General features: G+C 47.0%; 2 protein-coding genes across 10 annotated transcripts in view; one reads left to right on the top strand and one right to left on the bottom strand.

Moving 5' to 3' along the window:
* OSBPL1A (oxysterol binding protein like 1A) overlaps positions 1-5,599 on the top strand; it is a 226,604-nt gene extending 221,005 nt beyond the window's left edge. For all 6 annotated transcript variants that reach the window (XM_029921355.1, XM_029921356.1, XM_029921357.1 and 3 more), the window contains 2 exons: positions 784-874; positions 4,403-5,599. In XM_029921355.1, the coding sequence (XP_029777215.1) occupies positions 784-874; positions 4,403-4,505 (194 nt within the window). In that variant the 3' untranslated portion in view covers positions 4,506-5,599. The remainder of the gene's footprint in view (positions 1-783; positions 875-4,402) is intronic.
* A 353-nt stretch (positions 5,600-5,952) lies between these two features.
* The window catches only part of CABYR (calcium binding tyrosine phosphorylation regulated), a 19,331-nt gene continuing 13,615 nt past the window's right edge, over positions 5,953-11,668 (bottom strand). For 2 of the 4 annotated variants that reach the window (XM_029921362.1, XM_029921363.1), the window contains exons 4-6: positions 10,521-10,871; positions 7,040-7,637; positions 5,953-6,033 (exon numbers count right to left, since the gene is read on the bottom strand). In XM_029921362.1, the coding sequence (XP_029777222.1) occupies position 6,033; positions 7,040-7,637; positions 10,521-10,871 (950 nt within the window). In that variant the 3' untranslated portion in view covers positions 5,953-6,032. The other 2 variants (XM_029921361.1, XM_029921364.1) reach the window with 2 other exon arrangements.

The following is an 11,668-nucleotide window of genomic DNA, read 5'->3' on the forward strand; positions in this document are numbered from 1 at the left end:
GTGTCTGGAGAGTTTGTCACATCTGGGGACCTGCTGCTGGCAGCTAGCAGCCGGAGGTCCTGCGCCACACAGGACTCCCCCACAAACACACCGGCATGCGAGGTGCGGGGACACCAGGGCGGAGAAGCCCTGTTCTAACTGCACGTCCTCGTGCTCTCTCTGAATGATCAGTGAGACAGGATTTGGGAAAATTATTTGAATTTCTTATGAATGGAATCTGAAGGAGCTCTGTGAGGTCTCATCAAGGATTAAGAAAAATTTCAGATTGATTCAGTTTTTGCACCTAGTTTTTCATTGAAGCTTTTGAACATCCTTTTTTTTTTTTTTTAAGTTTATTTACTTTTGAGAGCGAGAGTGCAAACAGGGGAGGGGCAGACAGAGAGGGAGACACAGAATCCGAAGCAGGCTCCAGGCTCCGAGCTGTCGGCACAGAGCGTGACGTGGGGCTCAAACGCACAAACCATGAGATCATGACCTGAGCTGAAGTTGGACGCTTAACTGACTGAGCCACTGAGGTGCCCCAAGAGTATGCAGGTTCTTTTGGTAAATGCAGAGGTTTGTTCAGGCCTAGACTATATATAGAAAGAGACAACTGGGTCTTGAGTGACCCTTCTGCCTCTCACTACCTTGGCTGTGGTAAAATTTTAACGTAATATTTGTTTTCTAATAAAATACCATGCCAATACACATGGATGGTGCTTCTCCATAACATTGCCGTGCGCAGGACTGTGCCTGGTGCTTTCTTCCTGGAAAATAACTTTTTCATTTGTGTTCGTACCTTAGATCTAGCTAGTGAAGAAAAAAAACGACTTGAGGAAAAACAAAGAGCAGCCCGCAAAAACAGGTCCAAGTCGGAGGAGGACTGGAAGACGAGGTGCGTGCGGGCGCCCCAGGCTGCGGGGGGGCGGGCGCTCCAGTTCGGGTCAGCTAAGTGGGGCCTGTCACAGCTCTGCCAGTGTCCCCAGGGTGAGAGAGACGCTGAAAGACTTGCATGTGTGACAAAGGAAAGGGACTATTTAGAATATTGCCACCCAGTTACTGGAGGTGAGTCATTTAAGCCCACCATCTACCTCCCTTGTCTGGCCAAGTCCTGCCCCTTTCATTATTATGAGAGGGAAGGTAAAATCTGGAATTAACAGGTTCTGGCATGAATATAGGTTTGGAGCTATTTTCTGACAGTACAAGTGAGTAAACATACCGGGCTGCTTGCTTATAGGTTTGTCATGCGTCCAAGTTATTTAGACAGTGCCCTTACTCTTCCAAGCACAAGAGTTTGCACATGTAACAAATATGATATATAGAAAGTAATCTTGGATTCCGTTCAGAAATAGAAAGTGGCCATAAAATTTCTAAGTTTTGAAAGTTTTCTTAAGAGGAGTTTCATTGCCCCTATATTGATAGAATCACTTGGGAACAGAAATAGAATAAAAACATTTTCTACATTTACATCATGATAGAAACCATGGTCCCATAATTCAAAGTTACTAGATAAGTTGTAGAGCCAATATGGGCATACTTCTGCAAGCATTTCAGCAGACATTATTGGTAGCCCTTTTGCATCTTAGAAAATAATTATTAGAACTAGAAATGACCTTAGATTCCATCCAGTCTAGTGTGTGTGGACTCGGTTCACATAAAAAGCTTTTTTGCCAATGAATGCATAAAGAGCCTGCAAACACAGGTGTGGAAAGAGCTGCGGTGGTCGGGGCAGGGGCAGGGCAGGACCTTGGCCGCCCTCGCCTTCTCCCACCCTGTTTCCTAGAACTCCGTGGGATACCGTTTGGAATTGGAACGTGGCCCAGAAATCCCTCGGTTGTTCAGAAGAGAACATGCCGCTGGGTTTGATTCCGGGGACTTGCTCACGCGCACAGCTGGTGAGCCGCAGGCCTGGGCTCAGAGCCCCGCCTTCGTTAATCCTTAAGGAAGAGCTGCAGTGCTTTCCTCTGATCCGTTTTGAAAAGATGATTAATTTTATCATTATTTCTAGTCTCTTTGACACTAGACTTCTATTAGACCCTTTTTCTGGTCATGTTTTCAGGTGTACAATGTAAGCAAAAAGTCCACTAGAAATGGTTATTGTCAAAGTTGTAGCATTCAGAAAGCAATGAGCTTTAAGACAGCCTTCAGTCGCCTGAAAGTAAAACTAGGAGCCGAGTTTGTGGGCTACCATTGGAGGCCTTTCTGCCACGCTGTCTCTCAGCATCAGTGGTGCCTCCATGAGTACACCCCTGTAAAACAATCCTCCTGACCCCCATCCAAAGAGTATGTTGTTTGAGCTCCTTTTTAGTGGTGGTGGGAGGAGTGCACACTCACGGACTTGATTCTTCTCAGGACTGAGGATAGGTGTTTGAAAGACGGGGTTCCGTTTGAGGAGGGGTGGGGTGGAGATTACAAAGGAACCTTCTCTGCTGGGTTGGCGCTAACTAGCCTTCAGAATTATCAAACCCAGAAGCTTATTAAAATCTGTCTCAAATTCCTCTGCGCTAAAAGTTGGCATTCCTAATACTGGTTTCACTCGAGTACAGGCTCCCAAATTTTTGACTGTAAACTATGGGCCCCTGCTCATGAAAATGCCTGTTTGTAATCCTGACCTATTTTCCTAGAGGAATCCTCCCTAATCAGGGCGGTACAGGGAGGGAGTGGAGGGACTGATGAGAGATCCAGGGTTTTGAAGAGGAGGGAGGCGGGCGGGGGATGTGAGGAGGCCAGAACCATGGGTGACGCTGTCTCCCTGCCCCTCGGAGCATCGTGCAGAATTCACATTTTATAGAATGCTACTTTCCTGACACAGACCCGCAGACGCTGTAGACTCAAAAATATTGAAAAGAAATCTTACCTTCCTCTTGCTGTGACCTGTGCTTGTCTAAAATGTTTGAATTTAGGACAAATTAACTAGACTTTGTGGTTTCTGTGGGCAGGGCATGGTGAGAGCTGAGGGTTCCAGACTGAGTGCTCAAAATGAGAGCTGGCAGTTGAGGGAAGCTCTAATCCTGTGCGCATCGACTCTGAGGTGCTCCGCTCTGGGGTGGCGTGTGGGCTGCCCGAGAGCAGGCGCGCCCCGAAGGGGGCTTGCAGACGTGGTCTTCAGAGAACGTCGCCTACCCCACGGCACGTGGCCTGAGCCTTGGATTACTGTTTTTTACTTTCGATTTTCATGCTTTTCTGAAGGGCCTGACTTTGCTAAGTCTAACTACAAAAGTGCTCTTACTCCTTGCACTTTTGAGACCAAAAGGTGTGTAACAATGTATTTTATAATAGAATTTTGTGACTTTGATCAAATAGGTTTTTGTGTTTCCAGTCTGCTCAACCTAAGGTGATCTGTCTTGACCAGTTAAAGTAGACTTAAATTGTCTAAGTAGGAAAAAGTCCCGAAAGCTAAATAGAAAATTTAGATATTAATATTCTAGAAAACATGGTCTAAGGGACATTTACCGTGTGATCCTCCAAGGAATCCACCTAATCTGAAGCACTTTTTCTCAGTGTTTTTTGCTGCTGTAGGAATAGGAACGTTTAAGACTTACCAAACACATGTCACTTCATTAAAAAAAAATTTAGAAGCAATTTGGGAAGAATGGCACAAAGACAAATGAAACTATTTTTCACAAATGTCACTCTGAAAACTCATATATAGAAAATGTTATGCAAATTCAATTGTGAACCTTTTGAGCAAGTAATTTTGCATTTCCATTACCTGAAGAACGCTGGGGTTATTGGAAATTGGTGATGTTTTTTAAAGGGTAAGAAAATGATTAGGGCAATTCTGCAGAATTAGAAAAGACAGAACAGGATGATAACCCCTAGATGCAGCCTAAGAATCTGTATTCGCCTTTAGAAAATGGGAGGCCTAGGAAGGTGAGCATTAGTGGATTAGGTGTGGCACAGTAGATCGGAAAAATCATGGTCTCTAAAATCAGACTTGCCCAAACTAGAAATTGGTATCAAACTTATTTGAGTTCTCCGACATTCCCCTTCTGCTTTGAGTTTAGGGGGCAGTAAACTCCATCCAGTAGCTTACTTGTTACTCTGGCATGTTGTCAAAGTTCCTAAAAGTTCATTTCTTTGTCCTCTCCTTAAACCTTCAAAAAAAAAAAAATGCCTTCTGATGAAAGGTGGGGCGGCCAGAGAATGAACAATTACACAGATAGTTTTGTTCGTCCACGCCCGCTAGCCAGAAGGTCCTACTTCCGTTGAGTATATTGCTGAATGCTAGGAAGAAACCCCTGAACCTTCTGTGTGGTACCGTCGTTTCTGGAGTACTGCCCTCTGTAGTAGGTAGGTGGCCTCTGAAAGCAGGAGGACTTCTTGAAAAGTCTCTCTGGAAATCCGGACTCCGAGGGAAGCGACAGGTACCCTGTGACTTCCGCCAGCTTCCCCATCAATCTTGTCCTTTCTTTTTAAACAGGTGGTTCCATCAAGGCCCTAATCCCTACAACGGAGCACAGGACTGGCTCTACTCGGGCAGCTACTGGGACAGAAACTACTTCAATTTGCCTGACATTTATTAAAATGCGGACAAGTCAGGGTGTTGGCTAATCTACAAATAAGTCTTAAACCTATGTTTTTAAATTTTTTCCTTGGTTTCTACTCATCTTTTAAAAAAAAAAAACCTGCTCGTGAGATAACTTGCATTTCACTCAACAAAAGTAGGGCATGAGGTGATATTGGTGAGGAAAGTCAGGAAAAATGGGTAATTTTGCTATCCAAACATACTTCTTTGGAACACTGTTTTATAGAGGGAAGAGAAACTGAGTGGAGAATATGCTTTTTTTTATGGTGGTTGTTGCCATATTTACTGAAGGTTTATACCCAGCTGTATGTAACAGTAGCTTTATGGAATTATATAGTAACCCCAAATCAAGTTATTTTGAATATTTTTATGCTGTCATGCTTGAATGTTTTAGATGTAACTTTGAAATGTTTAGAACTCTTATATACAATGTTTATGTGCTCAAACGTAGAGAAGGTTATGTCATTATGTAAAGACATTAAAAAGATGGCTTTTCTTCACATTAATCCTCTCAATTTTACCCCTTCCCACTTCCAAAACACCTGAATGTTCAGAATTCCTGTTCCTGATTTGAAAATTCCAAAGAATTAAACTGGAAAAGGTATTTATTTTAGTGCTCTAAATTTACTCTTAAAATTTTCTGTCATCACGGTCCTTAGAATTAAAAGGTGTTTGAGTTGAAAATTTGCATAAAATCTAGCAGTTCACAAAAACATTCTAATCATCACCATCATTACCTAATGACAAACCTTTTTAAATGCTTCACCGTGTGTGGCGAAGGCCACCAGAGACATGAAGTTGCACTTATGTATTGTAAGCACCAAACTATACCAAAGGAGGTCTTGTGCATTTCAAGTTTGCAAGGCCCCCGTGTACTTAAAATCTGTATGGAGACCTACTGTACAGTAGCTTTGCCCCTTTCATTGGGGTGCATTAATCTAATGGTATTTATCCACCCAACCCCAAAACTGAGATCTTGCTCTAAGGGGCTTTAGGTAGCTGCCAGTAAATTATTTTAATTGCTGTCTTGAAGTTAACAAGTGTTATAATGAAATAATCTACCTGATGCTAAATAAAGGCTTTAGAATGTTGCCCAAAGGTGTGGTTTCTTAAACTTTCAGATATGCTAACGTCCGCAGTTAACCCTGCCTTCCTGATGGGCCTGCTGTCCACAGCAGCGCTAACCAGCGGGGCGCCGGGCAGCCCGGGGATGGTTCTCTGGGTACATACAGTAGTACCTGAGCGGCCTCCTGGACCCCCCTGGTGTGAATGCCAAACACGGAGTTGCCAAGTGGGAGCACTCGCCTCGGAAATGTGGGAATAGGTCTACTAGTAGCATGGGAATTTTTTCTTCTCTGGTGTGTATGGGATTGGAAAAGGCTACACAAGTCTGAAAAGATTTCCAGCCTTTTGTTATCCTAAATTACAAACTGAGAACACAAGGCTTTATGCTTGCATGAAGTTTATTGACAAGTTACACTGGGTGGCAGACTCAACGTTGACTCAAATGGTGTCATTTCCAGCATCTGTTAGGAATGTAAATGGAACGGTTTAATCTTGACACCAAACATGTAAAAAGAATGGCAGATCAGAAATGCAAGCTCTGTGTGCTCTTGTCATTAAATTCTCAATCTACTCATTTACCTGTGCATTTGCAGTGAAATATCCCAGCATTTCATGCTGAGAACACCCCATTTTGACAGTTTCACTAAAAGTCTACAAAGGGGGTAATAAGGGCACATAGGCCTAAGATTTGATAACTGAGTTGCCTCCTTACATACAGTCACTGTAGTACTTGAACCTCCCTGGGAAGGAAATCTAGCTTTTGCCCATCAGATGTTCAGCTTGAAATTCCCACCAATTGTTCTAAGTAGCAGAACTCACGGGTGGGTGGGTTTAACAGTTGCATCATATTATACCTCCTGAACTGGTCTCTGCTCCCTCCAGTGACCTCCCACCCTCCAGCTCTGCCTTCGGGCTTCCTGCCCCACTCTCTCCCCTAGGGAGGTCTCACACTTCTGCTTTTCCACGCCCTAGGCCTGCTCGGGGGCTGTCTGCAAGGCCGGCTCCTTGGCCCTCAGCGGTCAGTTTGCATCTGGGCCTGAACACCTGTCAGCATCTTGTTTTGTTCCCACTTCACTTGGCCTAATTAATCTGGTGGCTTGCCCTGCCGACACCGGGAGGAGGGACGAGCCCGGGACGTGCCAGTAAGTACTGGGTGGATGAAGAATTTAAAGATGCTCTGTGAGTGATTAAACTCTGATCCACATGGCAGTTTGGGCTCTTCGAGGTGTTTCCAGGTTGTTACTATGTCAGTCTCCTGTGAATCTTCCCTCTGAGAGGGAACAAACACACCGCAGTGACTTAGTAATTGGGGGTAATGAGCTTGAAGAACCACATCAAATTTTGAGTATACCCCAACTCCTTGCATATCTCAATTCAATTTTTATAAATACCTCAATCTCCAGGTCAACAAATCAAACACTACGAGCAAGACCAGACCCCCGTGCTACCGTGGGAACATGTACCTACCACTTTCCAGTTTCTGCTCTGCGGACATGGACAGCAGTCACGGTTATTTCTCCAGCAATACCATAACTTCCACAGGGAGTACGTTTGTCACTAGATCCTGAACCTTTTTTGGCTACATCTTCTACTGGGAATGCGACGGAAAGAAAAACTGGGCTTTGTGATCTGGGGACATCTTGTCCACTTGGAGGACTACCACCATTCTGGGGGGTTGGGGTGGGTTTCTGGAATTTCTGATCTGCAGGAACAGCAATAGGTACTTGGACCGCAGCATATCTCTTCAAGGCATCTGACTGAGAAACAGCATGTCCAGGAAGAGGTTTCCAATCCTGAGCTTCCTGAACATTCGAGCCTACTAAAATAAAAGGTGGGGCACTGGTCTTCTTGCTGTCGTCCAGCATCATGTAAGTTGGAGAAGTAACTTTTGGTGGCTGCAGAAACTGTGGATCCTTAGGATTAGATAAACAGAGGGTTGCTTGGGGAAAAGGCCCAGGTGCAGGTGGCGGTGAAGGGCGACTTTGTTGATTCTTATCAGTTAGACAATAAAGGGTCCACGTGTTAGAATATGGTGGTGGTTGTCCTGCTTCGCTTGCTGCTATGGCTATAAAAAAAAAATTTGCAGGCATTAAAGGTTTGGTCTCTGTATCAGGCGCTATGCACAGAAATGTCTTTATAAGTTTTCTTTGCACATAAACAAGCAGCTGGAGTGGTAAATGTGTGCCATAAAGCATGCTAGAGAGAGGGCTACATCTGGTAATGTGGAAGAGGAGCAGTTCCGTCCAGGTGGAAAGCAGGCGCTCGTGTCGCAGCTGAAGCAGCAGTCCCATCATCCTAAGTGCTGCTGCCAGGGTTGCCCCCATTAGACGCGGCTGTCACCGTGTCCTCAGCACTTTACCAAACTTGTGGCTTTACCAAGACAATCAGTTGAAGGGTGTGTTAAAGCCACTGAAAAAGTGTTAATGCATCTGCAGAGTGACTTCTCTTTACTAAGGAAGGCCGCCAGGGGCATCACCTTTCGGTTACATTATCACGTATCTCTGGCCCTTCACAGGCCCCATCACCGCCCGTTCTCATAATCTAGGACTCAGAACCACAGAGAGCACCCCTTGCAGGCAAGGCTTGGAATCATAGGTCGCAGGGGGCAGTGTGAGGCCTGTTGATCCCAGAGAGGTTCGTTAAGAAAGAGAGGTCTGGGGAGCGCCATCCAGGTACCTAACCCCCAGGAATCTATGACGTCGAGTTTGGCTTGCCTAATGAAGACTGTGCCATCATGGAGAACTGAGTCACAGAAGATGGGACGGAGGTGAAATGCCTTCCTGATGGAGGAGTTGCACTTTGCCCGGAGTGTGCCAAGTTCACCTTGTGAGCACTGGGCCCCAGGTCCCCGGGGCAGCTTTTCTTCTTCCCCAGGAAAGACGAGAACACTATGCACATGATTACACCGCTGAGTTTTCAGGGGCTTCAGATACTGTCAACTGATCTTTCTGCAAGCCAGTAAAAATCAGGGACAAGCCCCATCTTCCATTAGAATTATCCTCGTAGTGCTTTAGGAAGGGCGGGGCCCTGGAGAACACGCGCTCGGGATGCCAGTGCTGCTTAAGCCTCGAGTGCAGGGCCCGTCTGGCGGGCCGGCTCCCAGTGCTGCCCTCCGCTTTTCAGCTGGGCAGAACCCTGCCACACTGCCAGACAGAATCTGATCCCCAAACACCTGCTGTGGTAACACTGCCATTCTGGCTCTGGGAAGAGGCAAAGTTGAGAGTGTTTCTGCAAAGGGAATGGGGGAGGTTGGCTTCTGCGTGGCCCATCTGTCTCTAGAGGGGGACGGACAGAATGCCATAATTAGACTGAGGGAGGGGCCAAACCGTGTCTGTGTCACGGGAAAGCCCTGGGGAGGGCCAGCGGCCACAGAAGTGGCAGGGTGGTAGCAGCGGCCGAGGGAGCGGACGCAAGGAGACTGGTCGTCTTAGCGGCTGCAGTGCCCAGCAGTCCTCTGCTCTCCCGTGTGACAGAACTGCGGCCTGACCCGTCCTCTCTGAAGCCACGCCCTCGGCTGCAGGAGACCCCCCCCAGCCAGGAAGCCGGGCCGGCCAACCCCCCACACCCGTTTGCAGAGCTCTCTGCCGCAGGGCGAAAGCAGGGACGACACACCACCATTCCTCTCATGGGCCACGGGGCGCAGCCTCCGGAAGGCGTTGTGGAGTTGGATTTTACCGTCATGAGTGAGGAGTTTCTAACCACCACCACAGTAGTCACCACACATTTTGTGCCTGACAGCTGGCTCTTATGGTTTCTCTCTTCATGTGCTGCAATAAAAGTGCTGGGTGAGCAAACGTTGAGGCCACACTTTGGTGATGTCACTTTAAACTCACTCATCTCGTAAGAGTAAAATCTCAAGTTCAACAAAGCCTTTACACAGGTTTGCCATCTTAAAAATGATTTAAGTCTCTTGACCGAGCTATAGGGAGCCTACCTAGTGGCTACCTGAAATATAGATGTCACCTGAAATGTAATTGTTAATTTTGCCAGTATCTCATTGTCTTACCTGGCTCGAGCAAACCTTGTTCAGGTGCTGCTTCCCATTCTGGTTCGATTTCTGGCTCAGTAAGACCTTCTGGATCAGGACGGGGGGGACCACCAGATGACCTTACAGATGCACCTGAAGTCACTGCTTTGGCAGCGTCCCCAGAGAGCGCACGTTTGACCTCCATCTCCTGGGCAGCTGAGGTTTCCCCAGGTTCCTCCTGCCCAGGAGTGCCAGAGACCAGGGCAGTGAACTCCATCTCAAGGTACAGAGACTTTTCAGAGCCTACTGCTTTGGTAGAGCCCTCTGCATCCTGGAGCGGGGCAGGCTGACCTTTCAGAGAGGTGTCGGAGTACAGAACTGCTTCTGCCTCCTTTTGCACCGAGGAATATTCTGTGTTGTCCTCCAGCTGTGCACGTTCTACAGCACCTGTGGCTTTGCCAGAGTGTTTCCTGAGTGCTATAGGAATGGGACTCATGGGTGGTGACTGCTCATTTTCTTTACCGATAGCAACGTGATCAGTGAAAGGGATAACTACATGCTCTGGTATTTGCTCGACATAAGTGACTCCTTCAGTCACAGGCTCATTGTTGTAAATAGAGGATATACGAACGAATGAGGTGACCTCAACCTCAGCCTGGAAAGGGACCTGAGGGGCTTGATCATAAGCAGGAGGAGCGTGATCATAAGCAGGAGGGTCTTGTTCATCCTGCAAGGGGAAGGAGGAAGCCGTTGATGGCTCAGCTGCATCGTCTTTAGGTTTAGAACCCAACTCTACATGGACAGATGTTCGGCTCAGAACCCGCGGGCCCACCACCTCTGCAGGATACCCAGCGGGAGGGGCCGCCGCAGCATCTTGGGCAGCCTCTGAGCTCAGCACCTCCTCGGACGACAGAGGCATGCTGGTCGCCACATCCACCATTAACACGTCAGATTGATCAGAATGAACAGATGCAACGTTACCTAACATCTGAGCAGCAAACTGTGCTGGGTCAGCCGGGACATACGCAAACTCCGTGGAGGCAGCTGCCGAGGCCGGTGAGGCGGGCGGGCTCAGAGCCTTGGGGGTAGTGGGCTTCGAACTGGAGCCGCGAGCAGCCCCAGTCGTCTCCTCGGGCTCTGGGAGCAGCTCAGCGGACACGGTTGGGAACTGAGTGGTTTTGTTGATCAACAGCGGTCCAGCTATGCTGTCCTCCTCCGTGTCTGTAGATTTTTCCATCCGTGTAGGTTCTTGGGAAACTATAGATGTTCCTACCAGTTCTCTTACACATTCTGGTTTCTCCTCTTGTGTCGTTCCTTTTGACCATCTCTCTACTAAAGAATAGCCAGATAGGTTAATAAGCATATCTCCCGACCACCCAATTTTTTTTTTTTTTTTAGAGACAGAGACAGCATGAGCAGGGGAGGGTCAGAGAGAGGGAGACACAGAATCTGAAGCAGGCTCCAGGCTCTGAGCTAGCTGTCAGCACAGAGCCCGACTCAGGGCTCAAACCCACAAACCATGAGACCATGAGATCTTGACCTGAGCCGAAGCCGGACGCTCAACTGACTGAGCCACCCAGTTGCCCCCCCCCCCCGACCACCCAATTTTAAAGCAGTAACAGAACATTCAGATTGTCAGTACATATATAAGTACAAAAGTTTTGCTTTATTTCCCAACATTGGCGACTTCGTGTGGGTAATGAAACTTCCCTGTCCTTGTCCACTCAAAACATTCCTCAGTTCATCTCCTGAGGACTAAGTGACCCTGAGTAGCACGTGACAAAACGCATAATCAGATACCACCTATCAGCATCAGGGGAAAGATCATAACTCTGCCTAGAATTCACCTGGGAAGCTCTTGATCTAAACTTTAACACAAAACCCAAGGGGAGGGGGCAAGCCTTCAACCTGAGCAGTAAGTGAGCTCATCTTCAGCTGATGGAATAGCTTATTCATGAAACAAATGCTGTCATATTAATAAAGGCATTCCTCAATTGAAGAAAATTCATAAAAAAAATTAACAATGGATTGGAAAACTTGGGGACTACAGGACACTTCTACATTAGGAAGCATCATCTAGTCTAAGCTAAAAATGGGAGCACTTGCTGGTGAGATGTCATCATGTGGCC

The sequence above is a fragment of the Suricata suricatta genome, chromosome 14, assembly GCF_006229205.1.
Source record: "Suricata suricatta isolate VVHF042 chromosome 14, meerkat_22Aug2017_6uvM2_HiC, whole genome shotgun sequence".
NCBI lineage: Eukaryota > Metazoa > Chordata > Mammalia > Carnivora > Herpestidae > Suricata > Suricata suricatta.